At 41.3% G+C, this 19482-nt stretch overlaps 2 protein-coding genes across 3 annotated transcripts; one reads left to right on the top strand and one right to left on the bottom strand.

The window, feature by feature from the left end:
• The first annotated feature begins 335 nt into the window (after positions 1–335).
• Positions 336–2069, top strand: LOC101786419 (protein yippee-like At4g27745). Of its 2 annotated transcripts, none has more exons than XM_004979400.3 (3): positions 336–717; positions 876–991; positions 1608–2069. In XM_004979400.3, exons 2-3 carry the CDS (start codon positions 899–901, stop codon positions 1833–1835), a joined length of 321 nt encoding a protein of 106 aa, XP_004979457.1. In that variant the 5' UTR covers positions 336–717; positions 876–898; the 3' UTR covers positions 1836–2069. The 2 variants fall into 2 exon arrangements, with proteins under 2 accessions (XP_004979457.1, XP_014661151.1); XM_014805665.2 differs by having other exon boundaries at positions 338–717; positions 865–991.
• A 1478-nt stretch (positions 2070–3547) lies between these two features.
• On the bottom strand, positions 3548–16306 carry LOC105914969 (disease resistance RPP13-like protein 4). The gene is made up of 2 exons (XM_022829521.1): positions 15957–16306; positions 3548–4280 (listed from the first exon to the last, which is right to left on the bottom strand). The coding sequence occupies exons 1-2, from the start codon at positions 16304–16306 to the stop codon at positions 3548–3550; spliced, it is 1083 nt and encodes a 360-aa protein (XP_022685256.1).
• Positions 16307–19482: the final 3176 nt, after the last annotated feature.

Below are 19482 nucleotides of genomic sequence, written 5' to 3'. Positions count from 1 at the left end.
TGGCCTTAAATCAATATTCTGGTCATTTCTTATGGTCTTGCTAAGTACCAACCATAAGTGTACTCACTCTTGCTAACTGATACTCAGAAGAGAAAGGTGTGTGAAGTCCTCTAAAGATGATGCTAGACCTACTATTTGTAAGTAATTATTTATATTTATTTACGTGATATGTGTGTGTGTGTAACATTTAGTTTTGTTTTAAAGCCGAGCCTGACACTATGTAATTTGGTCTACCTCTCTTCTTTTCTCTCGTCTCGAAAGAGTTGCATGGCCTTCCATGCTTGTAAATCTGTTTAACCAAAATCAATAAAGTTCAGGCAACCCAAGGGTTGCCGTAGTTTCCCTTAAACAAAAAACTCTCGACAGTCATCATCATCACTTCCATCCCCCCCGTTCACTGGCAAGAATATCCTCGTCCTAATTGCGCCAGCCTCGTGCCAATTCTTCCATTGGATTCTTGGCAGACTTGTCAAAATCACCTCTGCTCCGTCCATCTGGTTAAATCCCGCCGTTTCTGTTGGGGATTTCCCAGTCGTCGGCGCCGCCTGTTTTCGTGCTGGGTTTGCTTTTGTTCGCCGTCTCTTTCTCCCCACTTCTTCGTGGCCCCTCTCACCGTCGTTTGCGTGCTGTTCTTCCTTCCTGCCTGCCTGTGCCTGCCCAGCTAGATTGATTGATCTGTATCTCTCCCCTACTTCCCGCTCATCGATTCAATCGCAGGTGCGTCCCGAAAGGCCGAATCCCGGCTCTGTCCTTCGTTTATTCACGGTTTTTTGGGCTTCCATCTCCTGTTTTGGGGGGAAATGGCACCCTTTTGTTGTTCTAGATTCGTGATGTGGCAGCGGTGATTGATTCCTGAATTTGTAGATTGGTTGCAGGGGAGGGGAAGGGAGGAGCGCCGATGGCGGAGCTGGTGGGGCCGCGGGTGTACAGCTGCTGCCATTGCCGGAACCACGTCTGCCTCCACGACGACATCATTTCCAAGGCCTTTCAGGTGAAACGAGAGGGGAGTTGTTGGGGATTTCAGATTCGGGCCTAGTTCTTCAGTAACAGCAGTGTTGGGCTGATTGTTTATGGCATCCTATAATTGTCATCTGTCAAGGAGTAAATAGTTCCTTTAATTAGTGAATTCATGAGAACACTAGTAGTTTGGCTGCAGTAGAACTGAAGAAGCTCATCAGTAAAAGCCTCTGTATTTGCTGCATTAATCCTAGGAACACCCAAATTTACAGTTTGAACAGAGTTTCTTTGGTTGCTGCATTCCTAGGGGCACCCAAATTCATCTCTCTGTAGAGTAATAAGTGCAGAGATTTGTGTTGCAGGGTTTCAGTTAATCCAAGTTTCTGTCATTTCTATCACGGTGAAGGCAATCTGTTAATCAAAGTTTTTGTCCAAGTTTCAGTTAGGTGACCTGTTAGCATTTAGCAAAGATTGGGCTGCTAGATTTGACATACAATGAATAATGTGTGTTGACATCAGTCTGTGTTTGTAGAGAAAGCAGTTGGAATTCATTTAACTGAAGAACAGGTTATAGTTGAATATAGCTTGTATTTTTTTGTTTGTGCTTGGAGGATGATACTGTCTCTCCCTTGCTCTTCTGACTGTTCTAGGGAAGGAATGGCCGTGCATTTCTGTTTTCTCATGCTATGAACATATCTGTGGGGACTAAGGAGGATAGGCAACTCATGACTGGCCTTCACACGGTTGCTGATATCTACTGCCGTGATTGCCGCGGAGTATTGGGATGGAAATACGAGAGAGCTTATGAGGAGTCGCAGAGATACAAGGAAGGGAAGTTCATATTTGAAAAAGCAAAGATTGTTAAAGAAAATTGGTAGTGATTAAGGATTTGGCTGTCAAAACTTAATTGTGAAAGATGTGATTGATGTCCTTGTACATAGCTGTCGGCTGCGACCTGTAGGTTCCAATATTTTGGCTGTGTGATTGTGTTCATGCTATTTGTAATCTGGGCTCCGTTACAGTTCATTTCTGTGAAGAAGACAGATGTGTGCTTATCTGTTTGGTAACTGTTGTCATCATTCATAAATGAATGAGTTGCTCTTTGTTATTCTTCCGGTTGTTATCCTCAGTTCGCTAATTTCAGACTATAACTTGACGTGCTTTTAATGAAACAGAGTCCTAGTGTTAATATATCAGCCTGCCTTAGTTGTATATATTTTTCATTGAAATTTACAGTTGCTGAGAAATCATTGCGCACTTGATGAATGATGTTCTTCAATCTGTAGTTTCCTTCTCTTGTTGTTTGTATGATTGATGTCCTCTTTGCTTGCATGAGCTTCCACATTCTTTTCTTCTGAATGTTCTCTCTTTTTCGTTTCCTCTAAGTTCGAATTCATGCCATGCTTTTCGATATTCATGGTACTTCACAGCAGTAGAAATTGCAAGTTCAACATACTTGATATCAGACGCACTGATGCCATAACAGAAAACTTGGATGTTGATTTGCTTCAGAGATTTAATGTGCTCGAGGCCAAAGTGGTGACAGTATGGTTTTGCTCTGATTGCATGGACTGTTGTGTGTAGCCTCTCGAGCTTTGGCAAAGCTGCAGGTTCAAATATCAAGCAAGTTTCTTCACAACTGAAGAAGAGCTCTTTCAAGTATGGGAATCCTACTCCATGAACAACAATCCTATCATCCTTCTGAGGTGATTTCAACCATAAGTCAAGACGAAGTAGGGAAGGCAACTCTCTGAGTATTAGTATGTCTTCATCTGTTCTGCAATGTTAATGTTTAAATCAATGAGGTTGCAGAGTGATGCCATCCACCTTGGTACTCTTGGGAGGAAGTAATACGCTGATAATCGGAACTTCTGAAGGTGATTGGGTGGAGAGGACCAAGAATCCAGGAACTCAAGGGAACCGAAGTTGCGACTGCAGACTGCAAGTGATTGAAGGTTGCTTGTGCCCAGTTTTCCCAGGATTCCCATCATAGCCTCTTGGTGCTTCACATTTCCAGTAGTAAAATCTGTCCAGTTGATTGCCAGCTCCATCAAACTTTTAAGATTACCAAGTTCTTGTACTGCACTTGCCGAACTGCGACAAATGTCGAAACCTAATAGGGCTTTTAGGGATGTCATGCTTTCTATACCATCAGGTAGCTTTATTTTTCCCCATGTATGGCCACCACTGAGTATATACTTCAGTTGGACAAGCCCAGTGATTGTTCCAGGTTACTCTTCTATATTTGTCTCTCTTATGTCTAATGTTTCCAAAGTTTGCAGGTCTCCTATTTGTGGTGGAAGGTTTGAAATCCATGTTCTACGGAGGCTCAAATACTTCAAATGAAACAAACTGTTGATATCTTTCAGGTGATTTTCACTGAATCCTTGACAGCCCTCGAGATTTAACACTCGCAGGACTGTAAACTCAGACAAAGAGGGTACAAGAGTGACCTGTACAAATGAGGTTAGTGTTCTAACATGAATTAAGTTCATTTCCCCTTGTAGTTTGGACATTGCTGAGTCACACTGGATAGATAATCGGTGAACATTGCCTTGTACAAATGAGGTTGGAACCGAATGACCACCAATCAAGTAACAAAATTCTCTTCGATCGCCTTTGATAGTATAAGCTCAAGCATCACATCATGAACCCTGCAAGCATGAGCCCTACCATCACAGTTTATATCCATTGGTTGGACCATGCTTCTATTGATGAGTTCGTTGAAGTAGCCTTCTGCAACTTCCTCTACACTTAGACCTCTTTCTATGCCAACGAATCCTTCAGGTATCCATTGCTGAATCAGACTGTCCCTTTCAATCTTGAAGTCCTCAGGAAAAAAACTGAGGTACAGAAAACATATTTTGAGGTGGTAGGGAAGGTCATAATAGCTGAGGGAAAGTATTTGCTTCATGCCCTCTAGATCAGGATTCTTTTCTAATGCAGAACCTATAGAGATCAGCAATTTCTCCCGCTGCTCCTTCAACATGACGGGCTTGCTAGCTAACAAGCTAGCAATGCTGATTGTAGCCAATGGTGAGCCACAACATTTCTTCATGATCTGATTGGAAACTTCCTTAAGTTGGGGAGGGCAACCTTCCTTGTCGCCAAATATTCTCTTGAAAAATAGGACCTTTGAATCTGATTCATTAAGTGGTTCGATTCTGTATATAGGATCATCAGGGTCAGAGCAACAAGACTTTGCTACCGACTCAATTCGTGTTGTTGTTAGGATCCTGCTGCTGTGGTTATTCTGAGGTAAAGCACATCTAACTTTTTCCCATGCTGATTTGCTCCAAACATCGTCTATTATAATGAGGTACCTGTATGAAATATCGAGCCAGATTTAATTAACAGATGATGAATATGCTTTCTTTGAGCAGTGAATTACCATAACACAATAAGTAAACCAATTTGGGCTATTTCTTTACTCAACACATTTATTGTGACTTACAAATTGAGGCTGAGCATATCTTTCGAATAACCAAGGGGATTAATGTTCAATACTGATTAACATCAATATGAATGCAAAGCATTCATACTCACTCATTCCTATACATTGCTAACATTCCTATTCTTCCACATTAAGTTTGTTTCAATAGATGAATAACCCATATTTGTAAGCTATGAAAATACAATTATATTTGTTCTACGATCCCAATATTTGCCAAGGTTTTAAATTGTGATTTTCGCGACTTCTAGGAACATTCACAGAAAAGTTATATATAAGAGTAAAGAACTGTTGCGGGAGCTACCATACTTCATAGCATTTTACAATTAACAAATGCAAAATATATTTTTTGCATAATTAATTCATATTTTAAAAAAACAAAAGTAAGATATCGGCATAGTATACGAGGTACTAAATATGATATAAATAAAACTGGCAGTGATAATATCGTTAGCTAGAATTACTTAATTGGTAAGATATGTAAATGTTGGGATATTAAAAAAGAACATGATATGGTGCTTTGCTAAGTTTTCTCATAATTCAAGCGTATAAGAAATATTGGCTATAAAAGGGTTCTCAGATGTTCTCTAGAATAATCAGATAACTTTTATAGTTTTATCTTTGTTATCAAATTTTTCGATTGAAGAATTATTATGGTACCTTTAATCACAAGGTCATGGTCACATGTTCAAAATTTCAATTCCCAGGCACCCAGATTTGCATTTAGCCCTACTCGTTTAGGGGCTAAGGTATGTAGTGTTTTGTTGACGCTCAGACCAATTAACTCAAAAGTCACGTTACATCAAGGTGCCATGAGACTTTGACGAGGACTTGAAATGAGCTGCAACTATTCTTTTTCTTGACGCCAGGTCGGAGTTTGTACTAGCTATGTAACATAAAAGTTTAAATTGATAGAAAATGAATGTACTCCACTTAATAAAAAAGGTAAAATGTACTATCAGTTTCTAAACTTAATCGAGTGTCACCAAGCTTTTAAAATATTAATTTATGGATCTGGGTGCCTAAACTTATTAAGTGATTCACTGAGGCCCCAGCCTCTCTATTGATGTCATAGTACGGGGGACATAGATGATACTTCACTGGTAGAGAACTGACCTTCCATCCAGATGCTTTTGTCCCAGTTGACTTTGGACCCGGAACTAAAGTGCCTTTAGTCCGAGGTCAAAAATGTGCCAGCGAAGACCCTCCCGGGGGGCGGGGGGCTTTAATCCCGGTTGTATAAAGACCAACCGGGACTAAAGGGGGGCTTTAGTCCCGGTTGTAACGGCTAGAAATATCGTACCGACGCCCCCTTTTTGTCCAGGTTGGAAATTCCAACCAGGACAAAAGATCCCTATTTTGTCCCGGTTGGTAATTCCAACCGGAACAAAAGGTTTAGTCACGGTTGGAATTACCAACCGGGATAAAAGGGAGAGTCTTTTGTCCCGGTTGGAATTTCCAACCGGGACAAAATCTCATCCCCTATAAAATCACCAGACCGAGAGCTCTTCTTCCTCCCCAAGCCAGAGCCATTCCACTAGAGAACGAGAGCTTCTTCCTCCTCCTCTCCATGGCGAGCAAGCAACCTTAGGGGAGGTGTTACCAGATTTTTTTTCTCATTTCCGTGGGGATTTCACTCATCCAAAGTGTTGTAAAGCTTAGCTACTTCATCCTTCCTTCATTTATTGTTATTATTCTTTGTTTTATGCTTTAGAGATAGAGAAAAATGAGTTTTTTAGAATGAAGGAGAATGGAGAGGATTTTTATTTATATATGTTTTTGAGCTAGAATCCGATGAATAGCTTGCTTGTTATATATGATTCGTATCAGTTAAAAGAACTTGATCAATATTAGGTAGGGGCAAAAAATAGAGTAAATGTGTTTTGAAAATTTAGTCATTGCAATAAAATTAAGGTAAATAAATTGTAGGCGTAAGAAATAGAATTTGGTCATTGCTACAATTTTTCATGTCACTGTAATTTAACAATAATTATATTTCTTTGACTTATAATTTATTTATCTCATGTTTATTGTAAGGACTAAATATTATAAAATCACTTACTTTATTTTTTTCCTCTAGCTAATATTGATCAAGTTCTTTATGTAATACAAAGCTCTACGTTCATTTTCCACATAATATGATGTAGATGGATTGGCAATGGATGTACCACCTCCGCTTCTACAATCCCAGAGAACAGTGTCTGCACATGGCATAAATGTGCTTACACTATTCTCTGCACATAACTCAATCTTCTACGAAGTCTATGGAGAGTCACCTCCGTTCCTCCAGTATCAGAAAATAATGGTAGAACAAAAGAGTTTCGAATCCACAAACTCGAGCTGAATATCATAAAAAAAATCTTGAAATAGTATTCCAAATACCGTTTGGAGCCTAATTCTCATAATAGAAGTATGCTAGCCTAATATCTTTCTTAGGCAAAGATCTATTCACTAACCTTGACCTAGCGGCTTTTGGTTAGTTTTGGCTTGCCACCATTGGCATACTCAGTGAACCGATCTTTTGCCTAGATGGGCTATTGTGTGTGCCACCATACTTCTATTATGAGAATGTGACACTTGCTCCAAAAGACGTTTAGACAATTATTTCAAGATTCCTTTATGATATTCAGCCTGAGTATGTGGATTTGAAGATCTGCTGTTGTACCATTATTTTCTGGTACTAGAGGAGCCGAGGTGACTCTCGATAGACTTTAGAGAAGATTGAGTTAAGTGCATAAATGATTTGAAGGGTGAACATTCTGCTATGTTGTATCATTATTTTAGGATAATTGACTACGTGAACTTCACTATAAAACGTATGTAATCTTTACTGTATATTTATCTATATTGTCTTGTTATGAGTGTAATCTTTATATGTATCTTTAGTGAATGTTATGAATGTTGAATGGTGTAATTTTCATGTGAATTGAATTGTTTTTATCTTTATGAAGGTTGAATGGTGTAAATTAGGAATATTGATCAAGTTCTTTATCTAATACGAAGACCTATGTCCATTTCTCACGTAATATGATGCAGATGGACCGGCAATGGATGTATAATGCGGACAGACAGACCAAAGAGTTTGTTGATTGCTTGCATTATTTTCTCGAAGTGGCCAAAGTCAACAAGCTAGAGAACGGATTCATATGTTGTCCATGTTTCTGATGCAATAACAAAAATGACTACTCTGCTTGGGCTTCATAGACACTTGTTTAGATACGGTTTCATGCCTAACTATTTGGTTTAGACCAAGCACGGCGAAAGAGGGGTTATAATGGAAGACGATGAAGAAGAGGAGGATGATAACAACATTCCGGACTGGGCTGCAGGCCAATCTTTTGCAGATACTACAATGGACGAGGCTGATGAAGATGAGTTTGCAGAAGACGGCCCTATTGATGATCTTGGTCAGGTGCTACGGGATGCACACAGAGATTGCAAAACTGAGAAGAAATCAGAAAAGTTGCAGTGCATGATAGATGATCACAAAAAATTGTTGTACCCAGATTGCAAGCAGGGGCATTAAAAAATTAGTACCACACTAGAAATGCTGCCATGGAAGGCAAAAAATGGTGTGTCCAATAAGGCATTTCAGGGGATATTGAAAATTGTAAAGAACATTCTTCCCAAGAATAATGAATTGCCGTTCAGAACATATGAAGCTAAATAGGTTGTTTGCCCTCTGAGATTGGAGGTTTAGAAGATACACGTATGCCCTAATGACTGTATCCTCTATCATGGTGAAAATACGAGAGATTGGATGCTTGTCCTGTGTGCGGAGCGCTGTGGTATAAGATCAGGTGAGATGATCCTGGTGATGTCGAGGGGCAGCCTCACAAGAAAAGAGTTCCCGCGAAGGTGATATGGTATTTCCCTATAATACTACGTTTGAAGCGTTTGTTCAGAAACAAGGTGAATGCTAAGTTGATGCGATGACACAAAGAAAAACATAAGCAAGATGAGATGTTGGGACACCCCGCGGATGAGGCCCGGTGGATATCAATTGATAGAGCATTCTCGGACTTTGAAAGTGATGCAAGGAACATAAGGATTGGTTTAAGTACTGATGGATTCAATCCATTCGGTGAGTTGAGTAGTGCTCATAGTACTTGGTTGTGACCCTATGTATGTTCAACCTTCCTCCTTAGTTGTGCATGAAGCGGAAGTTCATTTTGATGCCGGTGCTTATCCAAGACCCAAAACAACCCGGCAGTGACATTGACGTGTAGCTAAGACCGTTGGTTGATAAACTTTTACTGCTCTGGAAGGAAGAAGGTCTACATGTGTAGAATGAACATAAACAAGAGAGCTTTGACCTACAAGCATTGTTGTTCGTAACCATCAATGATTGGCCTGCGCTAAGTAACCTTTCAGGATAAACAAACAAGGGATATCGGGCCTGCACCCACTGTTTAGACGACACAGACAACATGTATTTGAAACATTGTAGGAAGGTCGTGTTTATGAGCCATCATCGCTTTCTTCCTGCTAACCACCCGTTAAGAAAGAAAGGGATGCATTTCAAAGGGGTGCCAGGCCATCGTAAAAAAACCTGCACACCATAATGGAAAGCGTGTATTTGAGATGATAAAGAATGTAAGGGTAGTCTTTGGAAAGGGTCTTGCTAGCAAACCTGTTCCGAACAACACTAATGGACATGCACCCATGTGGAAGAAGAAATCTATATTTTGGAAGCTACCTTATTGGGAAATCCTAGAGGTCCGCAACACAATAGACATGATGCACCTGATGAAGAATCTTTGCGTGAACGTGCTAGGCTTCATGGGTTGTTATGGTAACTCAAAATATACATTGGAAACACGATAGGACCTAAAACATATGAAGCAACGAGATGACCTACATCCGAAAAAGAGAGATAACGGACAACACTACTTACATCCTGCCAATTACACTCTCAGCAAGGAAGAGAAGGATAGCATGTTTGAATGCATGAATATTATCAAGGTTCCATGTGGGTACTTCTCGAATATAAAGGGAACAACAAATATGAAATAAAAGAATTTCACAAATCTCAAGGCCCATGACTACCACATGTTGTTGACCCAGTTGCTTCCGGTTGCACTGAGGGGTATTCTACTAGAGAATGTACGATTGGCGCTCATAGCGTGTTTCTCAATGCGATTTCGCAGAAGGCAATCGATCCAACCAAGCTTGTAAAATTACAGAACGATGTGGTATAATTTCTTGTCAGCTTTGAGTTGGTATTTCCACCATCCTTCTTCAATATTATAACGCACCTCCTGGTTCACCTATTCAAAGAGATTACTATTCTCAATCTAGTATTCTTGCACAATATGTGGCCTTTTGAGAGGTTCATGTTAGTCTAAAAAACTATGTTCTTAATCGTGCCCGTCCAGAAGGAAGAACTGCCAAGGGATTTAGAACAGAGGAGGTCATTGAGTTTTGTGTCTATTTTATTGACTCCAGTCGCTGTCGAAGTTGACCCAAGAATCATGCTAGCCAAGGAAGAGGCTCCGTACTTACACCGTGATTGTGACCAAGGAATTTTCGTCAAGGAGAAGTTTTTTAACATTAGATTATAATACACTAAATATGCTTCACCTTTATGTAATGCTCTATGGCAATCAGAACCTTTGAATTATATTGTAATGCTCTATGGTGAAAATTTATTCGATCAATATAAATAATATTAACTTAACCACATACATCAATTGCATTTTTGACGCGTTGAAATTATTTAATTGAAGAGTTTGTTGATGATAGTGATGCATTAAAATAATTATTTGAGAAACTTAATCAACTAGTATAGAATTAATGACTAATTCAAACTTATTTTAAATATACTTGCTAATTTAATATATTTTTACATGTTCAAAATATATAAAGTTTAGTATTTTTTCTTTAACAAAACTAATGAAAACAACTTAAAACATACGTAAATTTTAATTGGAAAACAAGCGGGAAATGAAACCCCCCCTAAAACCCTTTAGTCCTGGTTGCAAAGTTAACCCAGGACTAGGGGAGGGTTAAGACATGTGGCCCTTCTCCCTAGCCTCGTCTCCCACGCTCTCTAGATCCGCCACCCGCTCGTCTCCCGCTCCCGTCCGAGCACCCCCCGTCGATGATATGCGCGCCTTGCCGTCGCCCGCGCCCCGCCCCAGCGCCATCCGAGACCCCTGTCGTCCGCCTGCCCTTGCCACGTGTCGTCGTCAGCCTGCCCTGTCGCCTGCCCTGACCCATCATTCCATGCGCCTCCCCCACTGTCCAAGCACCACTCCCGCCGCTGATCCACGCGCCAGCCGCGCCGGCCGGTACGTGCCGGCGCGCGCCCTCCACACCTCACCCCTGAACCGGGGCCCTTGCGTTAGCAAAGCCCCTTTGTTTTACTATTTTTATTTAATTATAATTGTGTATTACTATTTTTATTTAATTATAATTGTGTATTACTATTTTTATTTAATTAGCTTCAAATAGATTAATTGTTTATTACTGTTTTTATTTACTTAGTTCAAGTAATAAACTTATCATTTGATATTCCTATTAATATGGAGTAATTAAACTTAGAGTTATGCTTCAAATATTTAACCGCAATAAACTTAGCTTCAAGTAATTTCCAAATCCATTTACCCGATATTCCTATTAATAAAAGATGCAATTTCCCTTATAATATGATATGCTTGCATTTCTAGATTTAACTATATGACTTGTTAGTTTTCAGTAACGATTTTCCTAATAATATATAATTTACTAATGCAAAATTTTTAGGATTATCTTGTAATTTTTGCCCATATATATGGATGAATCGAAATGTGGACGTTAAGTTAAAAAAATCAACATACGTTAAAGTCAAACAAATATAACTTGACAGCAGGTGCTAAAATATATAATTCTATAATCCATACAACAACACATATAACTGGCTTTTAAGAAATTTACATAGCCCCAAAAAAGTCATTATCACAATTAACATATCTTGCTACACTTTGTGTAAAATGTAGAAGACTAGAATAATGCTAGACAAAATGGCACAAATGTTTTTGTATGCTCATCCAAATATTCATGCATAACAGCACGACCAAAATTTGAATATGTTTTTTATTATGCTTTGATAGTTTTATGCACTACTTCATTCAAACATTAGAATATTGAAGTTTTGGTTTCATGAAATCAACAAAATCAAACTTTGATGCTGAATGATTCATTGATGCTACATCAAAGTCTACGATACAATTTTATGATACAATTTTTAATTTAATGTATCTATGATTTCATGTGTGTTTAAATTAGTTGAGATGGGAGATGAAGAGGATGGAAGGTATATAATGGAGTAGATTATTGCTGGTGGTAGTGGCTCCAACATTCCAATAACGTACACCGAGGATGAGGGTAGCCATGTGGATATGTTCCTTAACATGTTCAGTGATAGCAATGATGAGCCCGAGCACTACATTGATGACAATGCGGAACAAAACCTTGTCATGACGAAAGGTTCCGGCGAGGTATATATTATTTTCATGTTTTACCCCATCTATAATTTCATATTCATTATTACTATGTACTAATTAACAAATCTTGAACTGTTAGCCCTCTGGATCGACGAAGCAAAATAAGCCGCGAGGTCATACAAAGATATTGGAGGAAAGGTTTCACATCACGGAAATGACAGAAGAGGGCAAGCCAATTGCTCCCAAACATGTGGCTAGAAAGTTCGTGAGTCAGTGCAGGGCTATTGTATGGGACAACGTGCCCATCAGCATTAGAGAATGGAAGGGTAAACAAGATGATCCATACGTGCTCCCGCAGACATAAAAGGATATGTTGTGGGCAGATGTCAAGAAACACTTCACACTTCCTGAAGGTGTCGAAGAAAAAGATGTGAAAAAGTGGACGCTGAAGAACATGGCAACCCAATTCCAGACTTTCAAGAAGAATCTGGATGCCAACTTTATCAAGAAGGGCCGAACTTCAGATTTCAATGAGTGGCCAAAGTTAAGGGACCACTGGAACTCATTTGTGGAATACAAGATGAGGAAAGGTAGTACGAATAAGGTTCGCATTAACGTTGCCAATGCTAGCAAGGAGTACCATCATCGTTTAGGGCGAGGTGATTACATGAATGCAATTCCCAAATGGAAAAAGATGGAACAAGACCTATTTGATCGAGGTATCATACCAGCGACTATTGACTGGCCCGATCGATCAAAGAATTGGTATTACGCTCATGGAGGCAACCTGAGCCAAGAGGATGGGACACTTATGTTCAATGAAACAATACGTCTAAAGGCCGAAAGGCTTATCCAAAACATTGAAGATGCTAAAGCGGGAAAGTTGAAGGTCGATAGAGAGAACGATGAGCTCACTTTGGCGCTCGGGAATCCTGAACACCCAGGTTGTTGCTGAGGTTACAAGGTCATTCTGTGGAAGTTCGCTTTTCGTAGGGACATCGACACGTACAGAAGCCACAAGCGAACAAAGGAATAGCAAGAGGAGAGCTGGCGGCGCATGTTAGAAGCTAAAGTGCATTCATAAGAAGTAAGAATGCAGGAAAAAATTAATCGTCGAGTGGCCCTAGCAGTTACTTAGATGGCCCAATCTGGAGCACTACTGGATCCCAACGTCATCAGCCCTTCTCAACACCGAAGCAGCTGTGCTTCCACAGGGGTCCCCGATGAGAACATGCCAAGATTACCCGTGGTTGCGCAGGACAACCAACGGTACCCTGTGGATGACATCACTCAGCGCACCTCATGTGAGTTGTATAGACCATTCGGCAACATCACTATTAAGGTATACATATATATAATTTATGTAATCTTCTCAATTGATCCATACCTCAGGAGTTTAATAACTTCTTTATTTCTCTTTTATGTACAAGTGGCATACTGGAGTGCTTTACCAATCCTACCAGGGTAGAGAAGCCATGGCACAGAGATTCCACCTAGCTACTCCAGCGTTGGTCTAGAGAAGATTTGTGATAGTTAATATAAAGGCCTAGAGCTCGACTTCCTGGGAGGTGATAGGGAAAGGACACTAGGAGATGCACTTCAAGGGATCATTCTATGGCGCAAACGCTACATCATCATCCACAGCAAGGAGGCATCATTGCTCCCTATAGATCCCACGCAGCAACCATCTCCTCAAAACTCAAGACCGTCATCTCCAGCACATGCACCTCCAGGACCGTCATCACCACCAGGACCGTCGCATCCTGCTCGATCACCGTCTCCATCTCCATCGAATCCTAGTGGTGCGAGCAATGATGGCCACAACACCCCTCCCCGATCACCATCGCCGGGACTAAGACCCGCAGCGAGCAAGGAACCTGCAGCACCTCTGAAGATGCCGTGACCACCGCCTTCCAAGCCAAGGTAGCCAAAGGCGAAACAACCTGTTAAGAAAACAAAGAAGTCTAAACCCATTTAGAAGCTACCAAACGATATGACTACTGAGGAATTGCGGGAGGTATCGCAAGCAACGATGAGGGAGTTCTTCAAATCATGTGCTGAACAAAGAAAAGCAAAGGAGATAGAGCCAAAACCAGTAGATCCAGTGAAATTAAAATTTTTTATTAGCATGTCAAAAGAAGTAAGGAGGACTGTACCATTGAACTACGAGCGTTCGTTAGTTAAGTCTGATCAGAAGAAAAAATGACAAGGAGCATCATCTTCCGATCATACTGTCCCCGAGCTTGGGGACCAATCAGATAAAGACGCTCAAACTATAGCAGCAATGCCCTTAGAACAATAAATCCAAGTCATTGGATTTATGCAAGATATAGGTATGTCGCTTGCTGAAATTCTAGGGCAACTTGAATTGCCAGCTCCAGAACCAATTGTACCTAAATGGCCCTTTGAGGTAGGCAAGCCTCTAGTAAGGCCTAAATTGGTATGGAAGCTCTCCACGAAGATGTACGGGTATATGGAGCAGTCTGCCAATGATAGGCTCATGTTCGCTCTCCGGGTTAAACCGGTTGATTTTTTCGACGAAGGTGAGAAACTCCTGTGGATGGAATTCAAGGATATATATGAAGTGTACCATCAAGATGCCCTTGACATCTCTCTCATCAGCACCTGGGTTCTGTAAATATTTGTTTATCAATATGTAAATTTTAGCTTAGATCATTTTTTTTGTGCATCGTCCTACTAACTTTATCTTCCATTTTATGTAGGATGCTCATTTGGAGGTTCCACAGAGAATCGTACTTCAATGTTGGCTTCATGGATCCATCGCTCGTTAACCAAAAGCAGATACAGGATCAACCAAAGAAAACATTAGAGGCATTATATAATTTCTTGGAGAAACAAAATTAGAAGGAATACATACTAGTGACATACAACTTTAAGTAAGTAAGGGTACCATCTATTTTTATTTTCTTTTACCTTACTTAATTAATGTTAGTTAGCTCTAATATGAATATTTATGTATGTAGTTTCTACTGGATTCTCCTAATAATTATGATTGATAAAAGCCACGTTATTGTGTTCGATTCATTGAGGAAACCACTGGCGGAGTACCAAGACATTCAAGACATGCTAAACTCGTAATAATTCTGGATCTTTATCTCTATGCAAAAGTTTGTTTCCTTAATTTTCGGCGAACACTGTATCATTCATTATTTTAATATGCAGTGCATGGAAACGATTCCTTAAGACTCACCGTGGTGAATTTAAACAAAAACTTACATTCAATACAAAGTTCCCGGTATGTATGAAGTTTGCACATTTTGTACATTCTATAACACGAATATTTTATAACTTATTTTTTCCACTAAAGTGCTTGAGATAGGAACAAGGCAATAATCTATGTGGATACTACGGGTGTGAACACATGAACAATTTTGTGCATGATAAGGTGCTGTAGTTGCATGATATAAATGTACGTAAAATAAAACTATTAATAATTAATTTTTTCTAGCTTCTTATATTTAATTGTTCGTGTAACATTCACATATTTCCAATTACAAATGTTTAATATTCAACAAAAACTCTTGGAGAAGGAGAGGATTTTGGCAATATGTGAAGGTCTCATAGGATTCCTCGTGGACGAGGTGATAAATCCCGCGGGAGAATTTTATTATGACGGACATTCAATAGCCGCACCGAGCAACACCATGATGGGATGATCCTAAGAATGAAGAGGATAAATTATTGTATATATAGTAATTGTATAAATACTAGTTTGATGTGTATAATATACTAAGAATTGTATATATATATATTATTGTGGACATACATACAATATTAATATGGAAAAGAATTTAGAAAAAAAGTCTTAAGTACTAAAGGGGTACGTGCATACGCTATGTAGATGTGCATGCACGTCCCCTTTAGTCTCGGTTGGTAAAACCAATCGGGACTAAGGGGTGCATGTTGCGCCTACGTGGCCGCTCCTTTAGTCCCGGTTGGTTCCGGGACTAAAGAACCCCCTTATCTCAAAAACTGGATTTTCGGAATCTATGACCCTATCCAACCGGGACTAAAGCCGCGTTTTCCACCCGTGCTTTTATCTCCGAACACGTTTAAAAATCATCAGTACATTTTACTAAAAATAACTTAACCTTTCATACCTTTTATTTAGTAAGCACTCCCTCAGCTTGCGGATGAGTCGGCCCTCCTCCCATGTGTCCATGCCATCAGCACCTTGTGCGACCTGTGAGAGCAAGTCCTTTAAGAGCTTCATGTCTAACTTTTGCGACACGGCTGCGAAAGCGCGGCAGCCAAACTGCGCCTCAACCCTTCTGAACACCTCCATGGCGAGGGTCGTCTTGCCCAGGCCGCCAAACCCGACAATCGAGAGCACCTTGAGAGTGGTTGTTCCACCCATCAACCACTCCACAATATCACTCATGGGGCCGTCAACGCCGACCTGATCCGGCACGTCGGCGTAGAGGATGTTGATCCGAGGATCGGTGGCCATGTGATCCCCAGAAATCCATATATATGTCCTCTCCGTACTTGTACCTCGGCCGCCGTTCACTTACCTCGATGGCACGGGCCTTGAGGCCCTTGAGCTCGTTGGCGAGGCGAAATCGTGTCCATGCCGTGCTCACGAGCCGCGTGACTCATCTCGCCAACCCTATATGCTGCTTGAGTCACGGTTAGCAGTGCCGCCATGGGCAGCATCAACACGGTGCATGAACTCATCCATGACATCCTCGGCATCGTAGGCGAGCTCCCTCACCTCCTTGGTCCAGGCCCTGACCTGGGCATCCGGGTCGCGCACAGTGGAGAGCCTCTATACGTATATGTTTTTCATGCGGGGTTCTCAATTTCTTATTGTGATCTAACAATTTGTATTGTGAGCAGTTTCCTATCTGCTCACTCAGCTGCCAAACACTACTAGAACACTCGGTATTAATATCGGTTTGTAGGGTGCATATCTCCCGAAAATGCATCCGGAATTGATCTGGGGGTCTTTTATCATGGGTCCCAAAACCGGAATATAAGATCCCCTTTTAGTCCCGGTTGGTAACCGGTAAATACCAACCGGGAGAATTTTAGTCCCGGTTGGTAACCGGTAAATACCAACCGGGAGAAAACGGTCGCCATGCCAGGGGCTGCCTCCCGCCCCTTTTATCGGAGGGTCCCTGGGAGGGCCCCCACAAGTCAAGTGCACATCGCAAGTCACAAGTTACGCGATTTTTCACCCAAAATATGCGCGTGCGCGGTCCGTGGGATTCGAACCCATGACCTCAAGTCTCGCGCGTAGCTTCCTTGCCATCCCACCTACACACTACATCTGTCTATATAGTGGATGCTATCCTTTTGTATTAACTCATGGAGGATCCTTTAATCTAGGTTGGTAACACCAACCGGGATTAAGGACCTCATTTAATCCCGGTTGGTAATACCAACCGGGATAAAAAGGTTCGAGGGATTTAGTCCTTTCCTAGCCACACATGGGGGACCCTTTTTATCCCGGTTGGAAAGTTCCTGGCAATTTGGCAATGATGCCACCGGCCACAAATTTATCCGGCAGCTCACACTTGACATTGACAAGATCCTTTGCAAGAGCATGCAACTCATGAGCCTGTTCAACTACAGAACGGTCATCGACCATCTTGTAGTCATAGGACTGCTCCATGATGTACAACTCACTCCCTGCATCGGATACTCCAAAATCTGCCTGAAGTGCATCCCACACTGCTTTGCCAGAGGGAAGCTGCATGTATGAATCGATCAAGTTGTCAGCCAGAACACTGATCACAGCCCCTTTGAACAAATTGTCAGCAGACATGTACACACTATCCTCTGCAGAGGTGTGCGGTCCCACAGGACGCTCTTTGGTAATGAACCACACGTTCATAGCCGTGAGCCACAACTCGAGTCTACCAACCCATCTCTTGTAATTCGTTCCATCAAATACATTCGGTTTCAATTGTGCAATAAAGCCAACTACCGAAAAAGCCCTATCAAGTTTTTGGATTGTTGGAATCAGAGGCATTTTACGGTTCATTTTAATCCAAAATATAGAATAAAACATGACAATTAAGATAATGTAAACAGGAACATGATCCATCATTGTATTTGTAGTGAACATAAAGCATACAGCAGGTACTATGAAACATAAGAATTGAACGATAAAGTTCAATAGAAAATACCCAGAGGCCGGAATGGTTCTGGAAGAACCGATTGCGCCGTTACCCAACATTGTTAGTCGAGCCTGTTCGATGTAGCCGTTCAGGAGTTGATGCAGTGTAGATGCATCACCAGGAAGTAGTCGTAGACAAACAGTGAGCAGTCGCGCAGACGCGCTCCCCAAAAACTTGATCTCCCTTCTCCTCCTCGGGTGCAGAGTCTCTGGTGAAGAGCGCAGCTTTAGAGGCCTGCTCTTCCGGTGAAGTCTGTGTACACAGATCGCCGGAATGGAGATGACAGAAGCGCAGCACAACAGTGGACAAAAGCTCTGGTGGTTAGTGTTTCGCGCACGAAAGAATGAGAGGCAACCTCACTTTTATAGGCAGCAGAAGACCTTTGGACGTCCAGGTTAATGCAGCAGTTTCTAGTAACTGTCAGCCATTAGCAGTCGTCAGTTACTAGTCACTGAAAGCCCAGCCCACACCCCACCCCACCCGCGCCTTGCCTCGCCTCGCCTCGCCTCGGCAAGCGAGCGCGCGCATGTGGCATCCTGTTATCCCTCTATCAACTTCTCAACAGGTGCAGCACAGTTTCACCGTATAAGTTGGTTAGGGACCCTCTCAACTTCCAAGTTGGTTTTAACCTTTTTTGTAACTACCACCACTAATAGACCTTAGAATTTATTTAATTAAGTAAGTAATTAGGCCTGTCCAATTATTGTAACATCTTCACCACATGGACGATGTAGCAGCTCTACCCCGTCCCCTGAGATGAGACGACCGTGCTCGCATGCGCCGCTGGACCAGTGGATCCCGCTCCCGCGCCGGGGCATTATCCTATCTTCATATGTATTTATATTAAAATTATATTTGTTAACCCATTTTAATGAGAAATCTAAGGATCGAACAACACATAATAGGGAGGGACAGATGAAATTGAAATTCAAATGAACACGACCCCTGGAGTCATATTTTCTCCGAATCGAATGGGGGCGAAGCTAGAGCGAATACAGGGGCTGCAGCATTAGCACTACGCATTGCTATATGAACACATCAACATGAATATGGTAAATGGGTAAAACAGGATTTTTATAAAAAACAAAGAGAGAAATATACCATATGTGGTTGTACAAATTTGCATGATTGCTGTGGTTCCGACCATTTGTCCGGTATTTGCGTCCAAGGGGTTGTCTTTCGGGGATAAAAAAGAATGTATAAGGGGTTGCTAGGCTGCTAGAAAAGTAGCAAGTTTCTCGCTTGTCATTCGGTCAAATTAGTTGCTGCAAATTCAATAAAATAAAGTAATATGTTCTTTCTGGTCTGCTAGCTCGAGGGTGCACTGTTTCTAATTTAGGGGTGCATAAGTGGTGGAAATCTGATAGCAACAAGTGTTTTTTTTTTTTGGTTTTTGACGTGGGTGCATGTGCATCCAGTGCCTACCGGGTAGCTTCGCCCCTAAATGCCAAAACTAGAGCAAAGGTCACGTCACTTGTGCATTTCTTCTTTGGATATTACC

The sequence above is a fragment of the Setaria italica genome, chromosome VIII, assembly GCF_000263155.2.
Source record: "Setaria italica strain Yugu1 chromosome VIII, Setaria_italica_v2.0, whole genome shotgun sequence".
NCBI classification, from domain to species: Eukaryota; Viridiplantae; Streptophyta; class Magnoliopsida; order Poales; family Poaceae; genus Setaria; species Setaria italica.
Note: the sequence above shows the minus strand (reverse complement) of the source record. Positions and strands in the feature narration are given on the sequence as shown.

Excerpts from the sequence above, each read along its gene's own strand:
- LOC105914969 (XM_022829521.1), bottom strand. The coding sequence starts at position 16,306 with ATGGCCACCGATCCTCGGATCAACATCCTCTACGCCGACGTGCCGGAT. Across the intron at positions 4,281-15,956 it reads GAGTGCTTACTAAATAAAAG|GTACCTCATTATAATAGACG; the intron begins GTATGAAAGGTT and ends TATTTCATACAG.
- LOC101786419 (XM_004979400.3), top strand. The coding sequence starts at position 899 with ATGGCGGAGCTGGTGGGGCCGCGGGTGTACAGCTGCTGCCATTGCCGG. Across the intron at positions 992-1,607 it reads TCATTTCCAAGGCCTTTCAG|GGAAGGAATGGCCGTGCATT; the intron begins GTGAAACGAGAG and ends TGACTGTTCTAG.